Below are 13,651 nucleotides of genomic sequence, written 5' to 3'. Positions count from 1 at the left end.
CCTAAAAATGCAGACTGCTTGGTAATTAAGTACTTTAAAAAAAATTAAAAATACTTAAAAATAAATAGATATATTTAAACACTGTCATTACTTACAAGAATCTTACATAAACTTAGAACATAGGAAAGATAATTCAGGATGTAAGAAACAACGTGGAGAAAAACAAACTTATTTCTTTTTAATATCACCAGATGGCAGGATTAAACATTAAACTTCCTAGAATAAAATATACAGTATCGCATCTGTTTGAACAGCTCGTACGCCGCAAATCCGCCATATTTAATCCAGTTATTACTATTTTATTTTTGAATATTCAGCATTGTAATATTTAGCATTAAAACATCCTACTGTTGCGTTACTGCCAGACAAGCTACATAAATAAATAGTCATTTTGAACCAGGAACTGTAAAATTTATAGAGTAAAACGGACTAAATATGGCGGTTCTGTTGCTAGAATTATTATACTGTTTATATACATATATAAGTATAGCCTTTATTGAAGTTCAAGCTAGGCAAAAAATTATCATTCTAGTTCCATTAACAATTTTTTAAAATTTGGTAACAATGGTTTCATATAAAATACTTAAACCGGAACTGTATTTACAGTATTTTTTACGTAACCATGCTTCAATAACCTGGATCAATTGTGTAACTGTAGTACCGAGTTCTGATGACCTAATGTTTCTTTATAGCTAAATCACTATGTTTATTTCTAAGACAACAAAAATAGGTAATTACCTTTAGCATAAGAGATAATGTGAATTTTTAAATTTTTTCCCGCTGTTTTTTTTTTTTTTAATTTTAATTTAAGTAACCTTCTTTTAATTGGTTTATTACAAACAAGTTGAACTCCAAGGCTAAATTTAATTTTTAAGAAATGTTTATTGGGTACATATATTTATTGATGTCTTAATATATTTGCCCAATTTATCCAAGGCTGTGTATTGTATGTATTATAATAAACCGTATGAATTATAATAAATTATCTATTGTAAATTTGACATTAATAAGTGTTTTCAACGCCCAAATATTGATAACATAATTTATTAATTCCAAAACATTGATAGGCCTGTTTATAGTTAATAATACCTTATTCATTGTGAACAATATTATTCTGAATTTTAGAATGGTTGGGTTTGGAACTCCTTCAATGTCTAAAGTGTTATCCAGCTTATTATTAAGTTATATAAATATTTCTATTGCTTTATTCTCTGTTTCTCTATTGCCAATATTGGAACTTTTCTTCTTAAGGGAACACTTATATTCTCTTAAGAAAGGAAACTATCGTTGGCAATTTGAATAAATATTTGCATGGATGGATGAATGGAAGGCTAAGAATGTTTAGAAGAAACAGTTGGTGTTCAACGTTTTAATCATCAATATGTAATCAGTGGCGATAATTTTAATGTGAATATATAATCTATGAATTCTTCAACGTAACATATTACCATATTTTACGGACTATAAGACGCACCTGAGATTTTGGAGGCAATTTTTCGAAGAAAAAAGTGCGTCTTATAGTCCGTAAAATACGATAATGCTGAATGATGTAGTACGTATTAAAGACAAAAAAAAAAAAAAAAAAAAATGTTGGTTTGCTTTACAAGAGTTGTTCTTGATAAGTTTCGTATCACTTTATTGTTAATAAGTATATAGTTGTGATGTCCTACATAGAGTTTCATTGCTTGTTTCTGGTAAATTTATGTCATCTAAGTCGTGATACTATAAGCAAATTACATAGGCCGAGAAAAAAGTAAAATGATAATTTTGTTTTTCATAGTATAATAATACATATTTATTCATTTTTAACAAAAATACGAACAGATAAATCATAAATACTGAATATTAATAAAGTTTTTTTTTACGTACAATAGATGAATGGGAGTTATTCAAAATAATTTTAACATAAATATATCTTAAAAATACATAACTAGAATAATTTAAAATAATTATTATTAGAAAACTTTCAAAGCAATAATTAATACAAGTATTCAAGATATCATAATGTAAATTCTTAAAGTCAGAACCACAAACCAGTCTATACAATTGTCGGCAGTATAAAGTAAATATATAAGATTTGAAGGTTTGATTGTATACTGAAAGCAATTGTTTTATTTAAAACAAATATTTTTAAATAAAATTAAAAAAAAAGTAATAATGTGTTCATGACTCTAAAACTTGATTAGAATCAACTGATTGTTACTCAGTCACCAGACAGGTAATACTAGTCTGGTCTAGATCACACACGACACATACACACGCCCAAAACTTTAACCTTTACCGTATAACAACGAAAAAATACAGGATTAGAGAATAATCCGAATGAAAATCGAATAAATAAATAACAAACTTTTATTGCTTTTTAAAAGCATTTTAAACTAGTAATTAATATTAATTATTTCAGACGTCAACTGATTATTCAGTTATTAATAAAATATTAATCAGTTTTATAATAGAATATGATTATTTTTTTACTTAAAATAATTCCAAAAATTTCGCTTAAATACATTTATATTGTTTTGTATGGAATTTTTATTTAAAAATATTAAAGTTTTGAAACTCTTCCCACAGATTATTATAGAATATTTCCTAAAGTAAAGGAAAATATCAATAAAGGAGAGTTTATGATAGGATTACTTACTTTATTGTTTAAAAATATTTAGCAAAGTAATAAATAAAAAAAAAAACCAGTAAAAAAGTAATGTTTAAAAGTAGGGTTCCCGTTGTAAAAGTTATCTGCTTTTGTTTCATAACTTTTACTACCGAACGTTCTTCTGAAATGTTTTTTTTTCCACGATATAATAAGTACTATTTAAGAGAAAACGACATTAAAGTTTGCTTTTATGGGAAATTTGTATGTTTTTTTCAATCTTAATAGGTTTAAGCGAGAAATTCTTTCTTAATTATCATATTCGAAAGCAACAACGCGAAACCACGTTTAACTTTTGAAGTTACGATTGGTTAAATTTGAAAAATCGTCGTTTCAAAATTGTGTATATAACCTTGTAATATTCTTAAACTTTCTTTGTTTAAAATCTGTTCTTTTTTAAGATTAAAAATAGTAAAGACTACATCAAAATTTTTTGTAACTTTATTACTAGAATGCATGGAACACTTCCATATTGGCTTAGATGTTATGCCACTTTAAAATGCTGCACATGAATCGTGCATCACATTCAGACGACACAATACAATAAAACAAAAAATTATATTACAGAATTTAACTTCACGTTTTTGATTTTTTTTACACACGATTTTTACTTTAGCCGCTATTTATTTATTTATTTATCTTTTTTTTTAATGGAAAAGTCTTATCAGTGAAGCGGCAAATATACAATAATACTCAGCAGAAATTTGTATAAATTGTTTAAAGCAGAATTTAAAATAATAAAAAAAATCGGGATGGATATATTAACTTGTGGATAACTCTGATATCTGTCTTTCCGGCCTTAACATGCCGTGTTTTTTAGGAATATTTTTAAGAACAGTTATTAAAACACAACCACCAGTTTAGGAGATAAGTTAGATGGCTGCTTTTTCAGTTTATTTCTTGAAAGCGAAGTAATCACCTGTGGGATCTTCCAACCAGGGATAATTCTGTGGACATTCTAAACATGTGTGAAGTCTGATGGTTTCTCCTGGCAATTCTCGGGTGGTCAATGGGCAAGCATTAGGTAAACTACAATATGGTTGTCCCTTAACGTCACATTTTTCTTTCCAGGATGCGAAATCACGGATGGAGGACAATTCTGTGGGCTGTTGCATCCATTGCAACACTTGTGTCATGGTAACGAAGTAGATATCATTTTTATCCAGGACTTCATCGACCCATTGGATGAGAGCATCTAAATATTCTGGGTTAAGTTTTAACCACCCAGCGTGGAAGAAGAGACCTAAGGGAGCACGATTGGTTTTGTAATGACGATCGAGATTATGATTGAGAAAATTATAGAATTGTTCTCCGGAAATAATGTTACTGCAACTGTCTACCATAGCACAACCTGCGAGCTCTTCATCGAAATTAGGATCATCTCTACGGTCCAATTCATTCATAACTAGTTCCCATACAGCGTGAGATCTGCTGGGACAATTTTGTCCGTTACCATGACATTTGTGTGGCATGCGGAAATATAATGTGTAGGGCCACAAGGGAGGGTTACTTAATGGAGCTGTAATGGTGGAATCATATAAGAAAGCTTGCTCTTCCATCATAGAGAATTGATTATTGCCTCCAACTCTCAAATAAGGTGCTCGAACACCAACGATTGAATTATCTGTGATATTTGCAAATCTTTCGATGATCAATCGAACACCCGCCATTTCTTTTGCCCAAGCATCTACAGTTGCTTCACTCCAGTATTTTTCGTCGCTACGATGCCTGTATAAGAATTACATAATGAAGTTTAGCAAAATGAATATTACAAACAGGAAGTACATTACGCAAATTGAAATATGTGAGTTAACTTACGTAATTGAATGTGCAGCAATTTCATGTCCTTTACGATGTAATTCTTGCACAGCTGAATAATTGGTATATTTATGGGAAACGAAGAAAGTGCCCTTGATAGAACATCCATTGGGGTTGTTTCTGCCTTCGCGGAAGATTTTTTCATACACATCGATGTTGTTGTTATTTACGGCATCGTCAAATGTAATAGTTACCATCTGAGGAACTGTATTAGGTTCTAGTTTGCCTGGAATCTGGGTACCATCGGGGGAACAGAAACAATCGGGTAAGACACACTGATTCTGATCACATGGTGGAGCCCGGTTTGGATCTTTATCAACAGCTTAAGAAGAAAAACTTTAATTAATTTCTACTCAACTTTCAAAAAGTAACGATAATACAATTTCGAAACTACTTACTGCAAGCATTTTCGTCCGAACCGTCGGGACAGTCTGGTGATCCATTACAGAAGAGACTCTTCTCTATACATTCTCCGTTACCACAGGCAAGTTTTCCTTTTTCGCAAACAGGTTCATCTGTGGCCAACAGAGGAGTAGCTAGACGAGGCTCTGCAACAAACGAGATAGAAATTAATTATACAAGTTATATCTAGGTCGCAATGATACTCTGTGATCTCACATCTACTCACTCTCTAATTGTTCGCAGTTCTTCACGTTGGCCTTCCAGTCACATGTTTGCTTTTCGATATCAAAAGACAAGCCAGACGGACAACGGAGAGCCAAAAGACCCTGAACAGAACATCTAACGACATCTCTGCAGTCTTCATCTTGTGTTAAACGGAAATATTCGCTTGGTGAACGTCCTTTACATAATTCTGCATCATTTTGCGTATCACTGGCTACTTGACGTTTGACAATCGATACGGCCCAAACTAAAATCAAATAAAATAAAATTTGCGTGTTTTTTATACATGAGAAATCACATTTAAGTTTATTAGCTCTTTAAAATTCGTAAATTGTTCTTGATGGAAACAATAGAAGGAAGGAGGAAGAAGCAACAGTGCAGTGCGATGGCACCATAAAAAATAACAAAAAAAAAACACATTTATAATAAAGAAATTTCCTTAAATGTGCACGACAATTATTTTTAAAATCAATTCGTTTTATATAAAACAAATTTGATTAAAAAGTGTGATTATCAAAATTAGTTGTTTAAAGAACACAATGACTCAACTGCCATTCATTTAGAACATCTTTATGTCTTCATCCATGTAGAACAATCTATATTAGAAAGAGGTCAGATAACTATTTTCTTAAGTTTTAATATAAAGCCAATAAAGAATCCAAGATAATCTTTTTTGTGTTTTATCAGACTAAGTTATAGCAAGAGTCATGCATGGTGAGTGCGCGAAACCTGTTTGTCTGGTGGTTAGCAGACTCGGGCTAAATTTTGATCACGAATTGGGACATTGGAGGCTACTTGGTTCTTTACTGCTCGTAAGCTTGTTTTCTCTTGAGGCCGAGAAAGGCGATTGGCCCGAATGTCTGTCCTCTTTACCTCGTTTGGTGACGATGAAGAGGTTGTCGACCCTCCACGATACCAGAAATTTTTCAAAAAGGGCTCCAAATCATACACCCATATCTAAATAAAATGGTGCGATTGTCACTCCATTGAAATTCAGCCAAATTAAACTAGGAGTTCCTATATTGCATAATTTGTTCTATTCGTGTCGACTTGTGCCTTATGCCTATCTATAAATGGTTTAATTATAAATACAGTATATTTAATTTAAAATAACCTGTTTTGTATATAAAAATATTAAACAGGTTCTTCTTGTAGCAATTATATGTTTGTAAATTTAGTTGTTTGACACGCTTTTCCAGAAATCATCATCTACCACTCCTGATATATCCGAACTTCTATTCCGTTATAATGGTACTTTGATTAAAAAATATATATATTTCATACAGTTTTCTCTACATTTTAAACTGTAAATTCATTAAATATAATAAAATTTTAACGTTCTTAAAATATAAAAAAATGTTCTCCAAATAAATAAATTAAGAATAAAACATGTAAAACTGAAACCAAAAACGGACCATATCAAACTTACAAAGAAAAACAGAATCTAACAGAAATTACAGCATTTCAATTAAAAAAAAAATGGAATAATTTATAATAAAATTTATTAATAATAATAATATTATTAAAACTTAAAATTAATTATTGGATTAATTCCTATTTTATTAAAATTAAGATATTAATCAAAATAACTATTAGATGCCGATCAAAGTTAACGATAATCAAACATATGCTGTTATCAAATACTCAAAAACATTTAAATTAATACTATAACGAAATAATATATATTACGGCATAGATAATATTAAAAATAAATATAAGCTGAAGAAAAAAAGACACCCACCATTGGTACAAAGTAGTAAAAGCGGCAAAACTCTTCTGTATGTCATCACTTCGGTTCGGTAGCCGGACAAAGTAATATCTGAACGGAATATAACCTATTCTTCAACTTATATAGCTACAAAGTAAGATCCCGAATTGAGTAATTTGCATTTGGGAACAGTCCTCAATCTCGTTTTGATTCGTTGTCTCAAAGTCGCACGTCACATTACGTTTGATGACGTACTGAGAAACGTAACCAATCAATTTATAGTTAATGTCATGCACCCTTGTATATTATATGAATACTACCACCAAATTCTTAATTGAGTGAAAGGTCACCACTCTCTTCGTACTTTCAATGTCAATTAAAAGAATTATCTTCAATCTGCATTTTTCCCTATCTACACTATCTTTTTTTTATATTATCATAAAGTATTTATTTAAAATATTTAATTAATAAATTATTTTAATAAATATTTGCAAATATTATACAATAAAAAATATTTTGGGAGCTTTTTAGTCTGTTTTGAATGATGATTTTCTTCGAAAAAACAAGGTTGGAGATAAACCTACTATAACCTGTTTTGTAAGTATCCACACCTATTTCCTGGTAAGACAAGTAAAGCAGAATTCTTTATTCAATTTAAAAAAAGTATTTTCAAAAAAATTTATGAATTTTCACTTTCAATTTTTTAAACTCTTGCCACCATTCCAGCACACGAAATCTGGTAAAAGATCCTCTCCTCTCTCTCCTACATTACTGTAAGATATTCTTATGGGTTATTTATATCAAACATATTCTTTACAACTATTTTTATAAGGTAATTTAATAACACTAACGCGAGTTTAGTGGTAATAAATGTGGAAAAGTTACTTTAACATATATAATATTAAGTTTTTATTTTGATTCCATTATTAAGAATGCGAATAATTTCTTACAAACTTCAATTTTAAATTTATAACTTGTTCATATCATTAACTCTAGATACAAAATATGAAAATAACAGATGAAATACCAATATATTTTGTTTTAAAAAATATAAAATTAAAATATATATTTTGCACCTGTACCTAAATGGTTTCTAATAAGTGTCTATCAAGCAAGACTAGCAGCCATCCAGAGGCGTAACTGGCGTAACTACAATTTTCAGACTTTTTATCATAAAATAGAAATGTTTTCAAATTACTAAGCTTTTCAAGTATATGTTCTATGTAATAATTATTTTAAATGTATATATACATATATTATTTTATAAAAATGTATTAGGCTATTAACTCTGAAAACAGAGAGTATTATTTTTGGAACTTCTTGCTATGGAATAGGTATTGTTAAAGTTTATGTACGAAATGATACATGTTTAATGACAACAATACGTATTTAATAAATATATTTTATATGTATTTAATAGAAATGAAAAATCTCTTATTTTGTTTTCTTTCATATAATATATACAGAATTATGAAAGTTGAGACAGACCGAATTATTGAACACCAACTTCGTTCGCCTACTTCATTAAAAAAAGATATTACTTCATCTTAATTATTCGAGGAAATCCCAAAATCTCAACCATTTGGAACTCGATTTTTCAGCCAAGAAAAGACAGAAATTATCTGGGTGTAGGCAACATGACACACTTTCACCTAAAAATCGCGAATGCGTCCTACATACTCAGCTTTAGTAATATCTTAGTTTACGAGGCGTCATATGTAAAATACAGCTAACGCCTATGCTGGGGTCAGTTAAGGTGAGTAACCTTGCACACTTAACCTTTTTTTTTGAACCGGTTTATTAATACTTTCAATAACCCTGACCATGATATTTTTGAAATGATCGAAATTTATGGAGCAGAAGTTAAAATTTAAGTCTTATTCATAATTAAAATTCCTGCATACATTTCACAATTAAGTGAAGTTTCCATAACCTCATTTTTGTGCCACTTCCGGGTAATCTTGCTTATCTGTAATTTATTATTACCAGTCCAACACTCCAGACTGAAGGTCAGGTCCAGGGGTGCTGGACTGAAGCCAAAGAATAAAACAATCATAAAAAAAAAAGTTGAAAAAACCAGAAGACTTATTCCGTTAAGTCTACGATCGCCCTCAATAATGATTTCGTTTTTTCTACAGGGCCTAATAATTATCTGGAAATGTTCCTACTGTAAAATCTAATTAGATTCCTTCTAACAATAAGTTATACTGTAGATTGATTTCCATAATTCAAAATGTCTATAGAAGGAGTCGACAGATTCGAATTGAGAAATTCGATTTCGAATGATTAACAGGAGCAAAGCAGGCGTTATTGCTCTAATAGTTTTATCTATCTTGGGCAATGTAGGTAGGTTATCTGATGCAGATTAAATTCCAAGAGTGAAAAACAAAAAGCAAAAACTTAATATAAAAAGCCTACTATTAACGCAGACTCGTTATATCAGATAGTACTACAACTGTTAAAATTTATTTATATTGTCAATAGTCGCAGTTCAAATTTGAAATTTCTTAAGAAAAATTGTGATATAATAGTTTATCTGATGAAAAATCGATAAGAAATGTAGAAAATTCACGCATCATTTAATTTAAATTACAAACTTTAAGCATAAAATAAGAAAACCAGTTTTAATATTTTCTCGTTATTTTTATTCTTGAGTTTGTAATGCAGAAATTCAAGTTATCAAAGAGAATTTAACTAGTGCCGAACAAGTGACAGTCAGATTCTTTTCCTTTCAGTTCAAAAAGTTATAAATTAAGCATTGGTTAAAGTTTTGGCACACTCAAAACTCCTTAAAAAGTCTGGGTTTCTAAATTTTCTTTATCTAAATATGTGCCGACAATATATAGGCTACAGGTGGTATAGTTGTGGGCAACATTTAGGGAAACCAAGCCGATTAACATACTAAAGACCTGTGACCTGACTTATGATAAGTTAATTCTATCAAACGGTAAAGGTGACCGCAATCGCATTTAAGCTATAAGCAGACGTCAGCGGAAGATTCTGGCAGGACAGTCAAGGCTAGCCACATTCCTCGACTTGGTTGTTGACCTGGCTGAATATTCTCGTCTAAAAGAGTCCATCTAAAAGTGATGCTTCATAGATAAAGAGCTTAGAAGAAAATGAAAAAAGATATCAAATTTTATGTGCATGAAATGGCCTACATATAAACACAAAAATATCGTCTTCTGGTTTATTAATAAAAGCGTTTTACTTTGCCAATGATATCAAAATAGTTAATCCGTATAATTTAAAATCGGCAATGATTTTATAGCATCGTAACAATGAATACAAGTTTAGTAGTAGCATTTTTGACCTTCTTTCAATGAATAACCTTGTATAGAGACGAGTCTTTTTTCAGAAATAAAAATCGTTACCTTCGTCCTAGGTCGCAAGACAAAAATATTCGATTGACAAAAGCGGAAATTCGACTTTTTAAGATTTTTTTTTCAATCGATCAAATGCACAAACTAAATCGCATGAAAACAACTTTAAGTGTGCTCACGGTTAGTGAGTTTTAAGAACGAATCTTGCTTAATTTGGTTTCCAAATACGGACAAAATGAAGCAATATTTACTTTTTGAAATGCAAAATGAATTAAACTTTCCGGCATAAGATTGGTTTTTAACGAAATCTGATAATATAATTATTACTATTATACGCTTCGATAATTTCCTATCTTCGAATGATTATAGGCTGTATTATAACGGTGTATAACGGTAAACGTTTTTAATTACGGTTGATAAATTTGAATATCGTAAAATACGGTTTTAATGTCTTAAAACGTCACAAAATATTTAAAGGTGCTTTAAAAATGACTCCTTTTATCATTACGAACCGAAGGCCCACGATAATCTGAATAGACCAGACAATATAGTATCAAGGGCAAGCCACGAAGGGCAGTTTGGGAAAACTCCATCATTAATTTTATTCGCTTGTTTCTGTGGTTCCAACGCTTTAATACATCGTCCTTCCTGGCATAAAAATGCAGCAAAGTATCACAATCGTTTAATCCTTCGCACGTATTACTAGATATGTCACGAAGAATAAGAGAAAGCTCTTACGCAAGAAACGGCAAGAATATCATAATGGTTGGATTGATCGAGAGAATTATCCTAGTACTTCCCCTAAATTCAAAATCTAAACTACCAAGTCCTTGGAATAAACGAAGGTATTTATAACATTCGATATCAGAAAAACTACCTTATAGCACCGAAGCATTAAGTGCGTCACAATCATAGAAAATCTTGCCAATTTTCGCGAGAAGAATGTTATTGCCCCAGGCAGGACCTGCTATTATCTATGTCAAGGTAAGGTAGGATCTACTCCCACTAATATGCTGGAAGGATACAATTTTTCTTTCTTTATGCTGAAGCTATCATTGACCTATTTCACCTATTTCCTGTATTATATTTGAATATGAAATTTGAAATATTCTCAAAAATTACACTTTTAATAAAATTTTCAAAAACGCGACATTTTTAAATTTAAATTTCCCATTTTTGTATACTGAAAAATATGGATAATGTATGAAAGTTTTCACAATTTTATATAAAAGTAAGAAAAAAGAAATAGCCGACATATTAAATGTTTTATTGGTAATTTGCATTAAAATTAGGGCAGATAATTAGCTTTCGAGATAAAAAGCTTTTTACTTGAATTCCTAACAATATGCAACAATACTTACAATGCGCATGATCATGTCCGCCATTTTTTTATAGGTCTAAATTATTTTACATTTCACTATGCTTTTTAAAACGGGTATCATTGAAGTGTATTATGTATCATGTAAGTATCCTTTGTAGTTTTAACATCACGCATTCATTACTACTACTAATTAATTAATTAAATCAAAATACCAATGCTGTTAAATTCAAAGAAATTTCCCGTCTTCGAATAGATTAAGCAATAAAAGATTTAAATGTGACTTAGTTTAGTAAATATGAAATTTCTCCACATCTGTTCTAATAATTAAAAGGAAAAAAAATGAAAAAAGGTAAAGAACGGGAATGACCGAACCAGGTTCAAACCGGGTTGTGCTAATTTAAAATGTGTCAAATAATATGAAGAGAAACTAATAATTATATTTTATCATTATTTTAGTTATTTCATTAAATTTAAATTCGTTCCGATGATGTATTTCTTTCATAATGCACAAAGCACTTAGAATGAGCGCGAAATGGTTGGTGAAAGTGCCATCTACCGGATAAGTTCGTAATAGTAATTGTTAAGAAAATTTCCATGTCGAAAGGGTCAACGAATGACCTACTTGTAAACAAAAAAATCTTACAAATAAATACGATAAAACAATGGAGTATCATCAAAAGCATTGTTTATAGACAGTCAATCGTATCCGCATTATCTTTTTTTTTATTTTATTTCATCCCCCAATTAAATATGGAAAACGTACTTAAAAAAATAAAGAATATGAAGTAGAATATATTTTAGTTTTAGAAATTATAAATAAAGAAAAATAATTATTAATGTTTTCTGAATAAGTTTTATTCTCAGGTTAAGACGTGTGAAAACAATTTTAATTGACGTGTTTTAGAACAAGTAACGCAGATTTTGATTTTTGGTTTCTTATTCGTGCTCTAGTAACTAAAGTAATTGGTGGTTTCCTCGGCTTTTCGATTAATTCAAAGTAGTACTTGTTGATCTAAATGTGTCAGTCAATGAGATATTATATTGCAGAAATAAAAATATTTATTTCTTATAAGGTAAAACCAGTTTTACAGGGGCAAACAAACATTATTAAGTGGATAAGTTGCTTTAATGATCATTATCTGTCATATTTAAAATCATACAATAGAATTACTTCAAAATATAAAATGTCAAGTGATTTAAAATATGTAAAATGCATATACTGTATAAATATATATAAATTCTTTAAGGAATAAATGAATATTTTTTTTACAAAGTATCAAAACATTTTTCATAATAGCATAAAGTTTCAATATGATAAATTATTTTACAATCTGTTCATCTACAGTACATACAAATTATATTTTCATACATCTTATTAATTTGAATTACAAATGAAATGATGATGTTATGAAAACTGCACCCATTTATATTTGAAGTGCATACACGATGCACACCTTTATCATTTATAATGATGGCTAATTTACAAAAAAAAAAAAAAAAAGACTGATAAAAACAAATTTATGAGAAGAAAAATATCTTGCAAAAATATTGTTAGTATCATTACTTCATAACTCATTTTAGTTGAGAAAAATCTGTGTTCCAGTAAGTGGCTATTTTTTTATTTTCAGTTATGATTTAGGTTAAAAGCAAACATTTCTTTTTGCACACAAAATATTTCAGTTGATTTCTCATTTTATTTTTATTGAATCTTTTTCATAATTATATTTCTATTATGCAGAAATCTAAATATGTCTTAATAATCAATATTTCAAAAATAATACATTCAATGTAAGTTTAATACTGGAGATTTAATGTAGGAACATTTTTATTATATGATTTTGAACTAATGATAATATTTTCTGTTGAGATATTTCATTAGAAGAATGGAAGGAAATTATTATACTGAATTCTTAATTTAAAACAAATTGGAATAACAGCATGCTTTAATATAGTTAAATTTTAATAAAATATTATGAACATATTATTATTGCTGTTAATTTGTATTTACATGTTACTATGTATTTATTTTAAATTATCTTATCGCAACTATTGATAGAAAAAGTTTTTGATACTATTAATAAAACAGATAATTAAAATTTAGAATGCAAATATTTAATGAGAAATTTTTGTCTGAAGGAGATAATATTTTTTTGAAATTTTATAAAACAGATCAATAAACATGATTGTTTTTTTTTCATATATCAATA

General features: G+C 29.3%; 1 protein-coding gene across 1 annotated transcript; it reads right to left on the bottom strand.

Moving 5' to 3' along the window:
- Nucleotides 1-3,075: 3,075 nt before the first annotated feature.
- On the bottom strand, nucleotides 3,076-6,979 carry LOC136986316 (chitin deacetylase 1-like). Its single transcript, XM_067283812.1, has 5 exons — nucleotides 6,834-6,979; nucleotides 5,097-5,339; nucleotides 4,867-5,016; nucleotides 4,469-4,790; nucleotides 3,076-4,378 (listed from the first exon to the last, which is right to left on the bottom strand). Exons 1-5 carry the CDS (start codon nucleotides 6,877-6,879, stop codon nucleotides 3,544-3,546), a joined length of 1,596 nt encoding a protein of 531 aa, XP_067139913.1. The 5' UTR covers nucleotides 6,880-6,979; the 3' UTR covers nucleotides 3,076-3,543.
- Nucleotides 6,980-13,651: the final 6,672 nt, after the last annotated feature.

The sequence above is a fragment of the Centruroides vittatus genome, unplaced genomic scaffold (genome assembly GCF_030686945.1).
Source record: "Centruroides vittatus isolate TY-2023 unplaced genomic scaffold, ASM3068694v2 scaffold_1015, whole genome shotgun sequence".
Taxonomy (NCBI): Eukaryota; Metazoa; Arthropoda; class Arachnida; order Scorpiones; family Buthidae; genus Centruroides; species Centruroides vittatus.
Note: the sequence above shows the minus strand (reverse complement) of the source record. Positions and strands in the feature narration are given on the sequence as shown.

Coding starts and splice junctions, on each gene's coding strand:
- LOC136986316 (XM_067283812.1), bottom strand. CDS start 6,879: ATGACATACAGAAGAGTTTTGCCGCTTTTACTACTTTGTACCAATG. Junction 5,340..6,833: donor TTTACTACTTTGTACCAATG/GTGGGTGTCTTT, acceptor ATTTGATTTTAG/TTTGGGCCGTATCGATTGTC. Junction 5,017..5,096: donor GAACTGCGAACAATTAGAGA/GTGAGTAGATGT, acceptor CGTTTGTTGCAG/AGCCTCGTCTAGCTACTCCT.